This window comes from Lepisma saccharinum, chromosome 14, assembly GCF_977018435.1.
Source record: "Lepisma saccharinum chromosome 14, izLepSacc3.1, whole genome shotgun sequence".
Lineage (NCBI taxonomy): Eukaryota > Metazoa > Arthropoda > Insecta > Zygentoma > Lepismatidae > Lepisma > Lepisma saccharinum.
In genome coordinates, this window is record NC_139242.1 from 21,084,206 (window position 1) to 21,091,992 (window position 7,787).

Consider the following 7,787-nt stretch of genomic DNA (forward strand, 5'->3'; position numbering starts at 1 on the left):
CCCCCAAAATTTTAAAGGGGGGTACAGTACCCCCTAAATGCTTAAATCCCATTGTACCCCCTGTACCCCCCTACAGTTCATTTGACAAGGAAAGAAGAAATTTGTGACTCGGAAGATTCAAATTAATTTAAGTTTTTCTAACTCAAACAACTTGAGTAGAATTGAGTTGAACCGTGGCAAAGTCGCAAGTTTTTTCCTCTTTCTTCCTCTTCGCTGTTGAAGTGACATTTTGGTTTCCTTCCCTTAGCTACTGACCAGAAGGAGAAAAAAAAACACATTTCAGTCAACACCGAAAAGTCGCAGTCTTCGCTGGACATGCACGGTAATATGATACCCACGCCGGACTTGAGGGTGGGTGTGGGTCCAGCCGGCACCAGTCAACGTAACTTTGGGTTTGTCAGTTCTCACGTTCTTTTCTGTTCGAGTGAATTGGTAGTGTAGTTTGGTGCGACACTGGTGTGCAGGGAGCAACTGTCAATGATTCAGTGGCCTGCATACACGTTTTCTTCGAACTTCATTTTCTATCAGAACGTGTATGGAAGTGGTAGTGGGTGTAGTTTAAACAATGGCGAAGAGAACTATAAAGGACTTTTTTGTTCCAATTCTTGCCAAAGAAAGGAAAGTGGAAACGAGCGAAACAAATGCTGAATGTCGAGAAGAAGATAAATCGATAAAAGAAGGTATGTGATTATATATTTTTTCTCCAATACTTAATTAACAGCTTTCAAACATGGCTGTATTTGAAGGGAAGTTTAACAGATAAAAATCCTTTCCACTGCTTGTGTTAGTTAGTAAATTACTATTACGCTGCAACATGTAGACTTCTCAATGGTGGTAACGTCGTCGCCGTGTAACAAAGGGGTCCAGGGTTTGATACTCGCTGGAGGCACATAGTGGTTCAGACCCCACTTTAATCTGTAGGTCCAGTCCCGATTAGCCTAGCTATGCGTAAAGTGGACTTCAAATTCAAACGGTGAAATATGTTTTTTTTTTTAATACGGACAATTCATAATTCTCTTTGTGGTTTTGTAGTTCATGCCAAGTTGAATGTGGTCATAGTTTATTCCTGTTTTAGCGGTAAGAATTACAGTAAAACCTCGTTAATCCAGACTAATGGGGGGGATAAGTTGACTGGTTTAACAAAAGTCCGGATTAACTTAAATAACCTAAAAGAATAGTAGAAATTGCATTAAAACTCCCGTTTATAGCAACAAAACACGTTTATTGTGGTGTATTTAAAGGGCATAGGCCTAAATACACTATACAGTACAATAAAATGTATAGCACTACTGTGTACATATAATGCAGTACGAGGGCATTCCTGTATCAATGCGGCTTCTTCCGAAAGCATTCTGCTTTTTTCCCTTTTTTCTTTTCCTTTTGCCTGTCCGGATTAAGCGGAGTCCGGCTTATCAGGGTCCGGATTAACGAGGTTTTACTGTAATTCTAAGGTAAAATCGGTACGGTGTTTCTTCGCTGTTTTAATACAAAAATGTTAATAAATTGCTTCTACTACTAAATTTTATTAAAATTGGCCGGGAAAAATTGAAGTTTCCTTTCTTAACCAATGTGTATGTATACAGGGTGACTGGTAATTCGATGTATTCCCAGAAAGGGGTTAAAGTAGAGACAATTTGCAATAAATTTGACCATATGATACCCCGTCCGAAAATTAGTAGTTTTCGAGATAATCGAGTTTCAATTGTTTTTTTAAAAGATGACAATTTTCCACATAAAAAGATGAATTGAGAAAAAACTGCTCATTGTATGGAACTTATTTCAGCGTTTTCTGATAGCTAACAAATAAGTGGTTCGTTGAAAAATAAAAATCCCAAATAACAATCACATGTAAGTAACGGGTGGGTCTAAACTTACAAGTGATGATAAAAAAATGCACTCTTAGTTTACTTGGCAACGTATTAATAACAAAAATGGTATGACACGAAGCGTTCAAATTACGTAAATTACTTCCTTGTGACATCTACTATCCAACAAGATACAAATGTTGCTAACATTCATATTTGTGTACAAGAAATAATACTTCATTCATCTTCATGTGAATGGAATCAATGAACAATACAATTAAAAAACATTACACGTCTTGCTCAAAGTGGGCGCCTCCGTTACGAATGTAGGCAAGCAGGTTTTTACGGACATTTGGTCTCTTACCTCGTGATGTGATGGTGTCATTGATGTGTTGACCAGCTGTTAAGATCCTCTCCCTGAGCTTTTCGGACGGGGTATCATATGGTCAAATTTATTGCAAATTGTCTCTACTTTAACCCCTTTCAGGGAATACATCTAATTACCAGTCACCCTGTATATACACACGGCTATGCTTATAAGATAGACGTAACGAAACGTGGAGGTCGGAAATCAGGGCTAGTACGTTTAGATTAGCGCTAGATATAAACGGAATGCGTTTCATGTAATAATTCATAAACATACATTTTTTTAAGAGAGCAATATTTTCAATGTACTAGTTACGTAAGGTTAGATCAGTGGAAGTCTGTGTGGCAGTGGTGCTAGAACGCCAGAGATTTTAGGTTATAATTCTTAGTAAGGAGCTTTCTATTTACATACTACATCAATTCACCATTCATCCTTATTGTCACGATTAGCCAAATGTGGAAGAAAAGCCATGGAACAAAATAAGAAAAATGCAATTCGAGAAATTATTTTAATATATTTATGAAAATCAATAAAGTAAATAAAAAATAAACTCGACTCCGTGGCGCAATAGTCTTTTAGGGTCCAGGATCTGCCGAGCGCTTGTTCATTGGCTGATGCATGATTATAGAGCACTGAATCCTATCGCTGCTGTTTTCTGCCTTTGAAGACCTTAATCCGCTATTATTGCTTTCAAGTAGCTCTGCAATTGTCCTCACGATACTGGGTTAACATCGAAATCTTGGAGCTCACACCTCCATAAAATCTAGTAGCGCACTCTTAGTTTTAGTTAAGCTATAGTTTTTTTGAATTAACAAGAATTATTGATAGCCAGCCCTCGTAGTGAAGTGGTTAGCACATCACTGTCAGACGCCAGGGATTCCGGGTTCGAATCCCGGCTTGGGCTTGGATATTTTTGAGTATCCATTCATCAATTTCATCATATCATCAGTCATCCCCATCTTCGCAATTAGCCAAAAGTGGCACAAAAGCGAAGTAAAATAAATCAAGTCAATCAAGAATTATTGATACGCAAATAATAAATATATTTCCGATATCGTGTTTCGAAATTAGTTAACTATTTACCCTAATATGAAAAAATTAAGGTAATTTTTCCCCACTGGATCTATAATAAAAGGGCATTCCTAATTATCTGGTTTGTCTTATTTAATTTTGTAGAAAATATACTCCTATTTACTGCGTGTGCTTTCTGACCACGAAATATGTAGCTAATGGTTGATCGTGTTGATAGTCTTGGTAATTTTTACGTCGCTTTGCTATGTGAAATTGATGAAAAGGACATTCATTTTGAATCCTACACTTGAACCTGAAACTATTCGTAGCGAGTTAGCGTGTTATTGGATTGAAAATGGTCCTTAATTATAAATTTGTTGAACACTCCTGACTGAAATATTGTTGAAGTTGCCAATTTAAATGAGAAAGTTTGTAATTTAAGCAGCGTTGCCAGACGCATACGCACAGAATCCACGAAAGCTGCTGTGAAATTACACACACACTGATTTTGAAATTACACCTATATTTCTTACATATGCCGAAAAAGGGGGGGGGGGTGTTTCAAGCGCAAGCAGGTAATTTCCAATCTTAAAAAAGAAAAGAAACTAAAGAGGTTAGAAACATTATTTTTGCTTTATTTGATTGCTTTTTTAAATTCCTCATAAGTAAGGGTGTCCGGAGGATTGAGCGTGAGGCGTTGTACAGTGGGATCCATGAGTATTACCGTGCAAATTGTGAATGGCTATTTTCATTCATTTTTCTCTTACATCATATGTGTTTTTAAACGATGGATTTTTATGTATGCTGGTACAGAAGTTGTCAACAGAGTGTTTAGAGTTTTATTTTAATTCTTGAAGCTCTTATTGGATCAAATAAAGTGCACGAACATGGTGATGGACAATTTACACGGTAATACTCATGGATTCCACTGTACCCTATGGACTGGATCGATTTTTTTCTGGAAGACAGTGATTTGGAGGAAAATGCCTTTCTTCTCCTCTTGAAAAATGCGTCGCTTTGAAAAAATCTCGCACATTTTTATAAGCAAAGTTGGTGCGGGGGGGGGGGGGGGAGCAGAACGGGACAAAGTCACCATATGATCGTTCAGTAAGTCTTTAACAAAAATTTACAAAGCAACCTGTATATGTAGCATACACGACTGGCTAGTGTATCACAATTCATCGGTTTGTGACGTATTGTAATAAATTTATTGAGCTTTGACTAACAAAATATTCTTAAAAAATCCATTATTATAGTGATTATTTGTTTGTCCAAATAATTTCATAAAAGTTAAGATGTTCCTATTTTCTAATGGGCGTGATCATTGTGGCATTTTAATAATTCGAGTGTCGACATCTATGGCAGAGCAGTGCTCTACGACACTCGGCGTCTCTTGTTCGAATCCCAGCATGGGCGTGTTTTTGTCAGTGTCCCTTCATCAATTTCATCACGCACAGCGCGCTACGATGCCGGGTTTGAATCCCGGCCTGGTTATGGATGCTCTCTACTGTGATTGTCCTTTAATCAATTTCATCGTATCAGCACTCATCCTCATCTTCGCGATTAGCCAAAAGTGGCTGAAAACTGAGTATAATAAACCAAATCATTCAATCAATCAACTTCATTAGTATATCGTCGTTAGGGGGTGGATTTATATCAGAGAATATTCAATTATTATTTGTCTGCGTTTATGTGCACTTAATAAGGCCAAAACATGCATTAAAAGTAGCATAATATGCACTATAAATTTTAAAAGCGTGTCTCAAAAATTGTGTTATTATTGTCTACCTATATATTTCTTGACATTTTCAATTAGCTGCTTTGATTTAGTGGCAGTAGAACGAGAGAAATTAAACCCCCTCCGCCCCCAGCTTCCCAACGGTTGTCGTCAGCACTGTCCACCACGGCCAGTACCTCCAAGGACCTCCCTTCCTCCAACCCCTGCCCTTCTCAAGTTTCCTGTCCCTTCCGTTCCTCTGTGAATGCCGCAGGGAGAGGTAATATTTTAAACTGTTACAGTGGATCTCTCTAAGGAAGACCGAAGCAGCAAATGAGAATCTATTTGTTTTGTTCATTTCTTGATATAAGAAATACATGATCTGCGAACGACAGAAAAAATAGTGTCAACAAAATTTGAGATATTGGAGCATTTTTATCAGAATACACACACAATCCACACACGTTTCCATTACACACATTGGCAACGCTGATATTTAAGTTAAAGCTATAAAAATCAAAACATTACACAATTCTTTCTAAAGTTATTATTACTCCTTGGCATATTTTCATGGTGTTCTTTCTTTTAAAGCTGTAATTGCGTTTAAGTTGGGTAAATCCCATATGTTTGTTACACAGGTGGAAAAACAGCAGTAAGATACATCAGGGCTAGCTCTTGTGCTTCCAAACCACGAAATTGTATAATTTTATTAATTTGTCTTGTACAAAGTTAGTATTTTGAAGGTTTAAATCAACGAAGAATCACATAAGAATATTTCAACTTTGAAAATTAATACTTTAAAATTGATTTTAAGGGAATCCTGAGAATACTGACATATACTTATGATATGGCGAATAAGTTCTTATAGTATTTGCATTAACTATATTTAAAGGATTTTTAATTGCACTTATTTAAACACAGGGATAAGTACTTATTATTTCCTGAATTTTCCGTTCCAGATGTGCGTGCTGAAATGAGTGATGTTGTAAGCTCTTCAAAAAAATCTCTTAAAGATTCTTCTGAAGAAACATCTTGTTCTGGAAGTGGAAGTTCCAATATGTTTGACAACAGACCATATCACCCCTTCAATATTTCACCACAGATAATTAATGGGCGTAAGTTCTACTTTCAAACGAAGCTCTATCGTGAGTATCCTTGGCTTCATTACAATTTATCCATAGAAGGATTTTCTTGTTATTATTGTTGCAAGGCACTGAAGAAAGGACTCTTTCGACAAAAGTATGATGAAGTAGTGAAAGTGTCCGATCTCGTGAATGGTCGTGGATTCCGTAAATGGAATAAAGCAAATGAGAAACTGACTTCACATGAATGCAGTCCACTTCATAAGGACGCTGTAACGATACTCGGTGGTCTTGAATCCGTTCCAATTTGCAGTGTGCTTTCTTCTGCAAAGAACGAACAGCAGAAATGTGCAAGAGTGGCTTTGCGTGCAATGATTAATTCTTTGCGTTTCTTGGCTAGGCAGGGAATTCCTTTGCGAGGACATTACAAGGAAAGTGGAAATGTATACCAGCTCAATCAACTCAGAAAAGATGAAACACCACAACTTGAACAGTTTTTGAAAAGAAAAAAGGACTTCAGTTCTGATGTTATTCAAAATGAAATACTACAAATTATGGCTCACTGTGTTTTACGAGAAATAATTTCTGAAGTAAGAGAGAACAAGTTATTTAGCCTAATTGTCGATGAGACTTGTGACATTAGCTGTAAAGAGCAAGTTTCAATCAGTGTGCGAACAGTAAATGACTTAGAGGTACGTGAATGTTTTTTGGGTCTATACGAAACATCTAACACAACAGGAAGTGCTCTGCATGACATTATTATCGATGGTTTGCAGCGATTTAACTTGCCCTTAGAACATCTTAAAGGGCAATGTTATGATGGGGGCGCTAACATGTCTGGTGTAAGAAAAGGCGTTCAAGCATTAATCAAACAGAAACAGCCTTTAGCATTATTTGTACACTGTAATAACCACAATATAAACTTGGCTCTTCAAGATACCACAAGAACCATCCCTCTTTTGAGAGACACAATGAACTTGATAAATGATATTGGTGTATTTCTAAAGGATTCCCCAAAAAGAATATCACAGTTCAAAGACATCAAAGCTGCTGAAGGAGTGTCGGAGTTTACCTCACCTCGCCCTCTGTGCCCAACAAGATGGTCAGTTCGTACGTCAGCTTTACATGCGATAGTTGAAAATTATTCTGCATTATTAGCGTTCTTCGAGAACATTTCTAGTGCTCCTAGTGATTCTTCAAGCAAGGCCCGTGGTCTTCTTGACAACCTAATGAAAGGATCTACAGTCTTTGGAATCTTACTTTGTCAGTTAATTTTTGCGCCTACTGAAAAACTAAGTATCTCTCTTCAGAAGTCTTCCCAAACAGTCATCGGTAGCAGAGAAGCTGTTGAAGTAGTATTGAATCATCTGAAAGGAAAGCGAAATGATGAAACATTTCAGAAAATTTGGAATAATGTCCACCAATTAATAGAGGACTATGATTTACTTCCACCGCTGCTAGAGTACGGTGTCCACCCAAACGTTTAGAGCATTCTGAGAAACCAGCTGAACCTCATAGGTGGTCCTCTGTTGAAGATATGTACAAAACAGTATTTTTTGAAGCACTAGATAATATTTGTGGAGAAATATCGTATAGATTTGATCAGCCTGATTTCAAAACCTACTGCGAACTGGAAAATCTAGTACTTTTGTCACCTGAAAATTGGAAGCAGTCTATGATAACTGAAGCTGAAAAGAGGGGAATTCCAGCAACAAAACTGAAATTGGAGATGGAGATGTTTTCAAGACTTTCGGAGATAAGAGGAATCCATCAAGTTGTAGCAAAATTCAGAAGTTTACACAAGG

General features: G+C 37.3%; 1 protein-coding gene across 1 annotated transcript; it reads left to right on the forward strand.

The window, feature by feature from the left end:
• Positions 1 to 565: 565 nt before the first annotated feature.
• LOC145998312 (zinc finger MYM-type protein 1-like) lies at positions 566 to 7,469 on the forward strand. The gene is made up of 2 exons (XM_083134718.1): positions 566 to 680; positions 5,860 to 7,469. The coding sequence occupies exons 1-2, from the start codon at positions 566 to 568 to the stop codon at positions 7,467 to 7,469; spliced, it is 1,725 nt and encodes a 574-aa protein (XP_082990844.1).
• Positions 7,470 to 7,787: the final 318 nt, after the last annotated feature.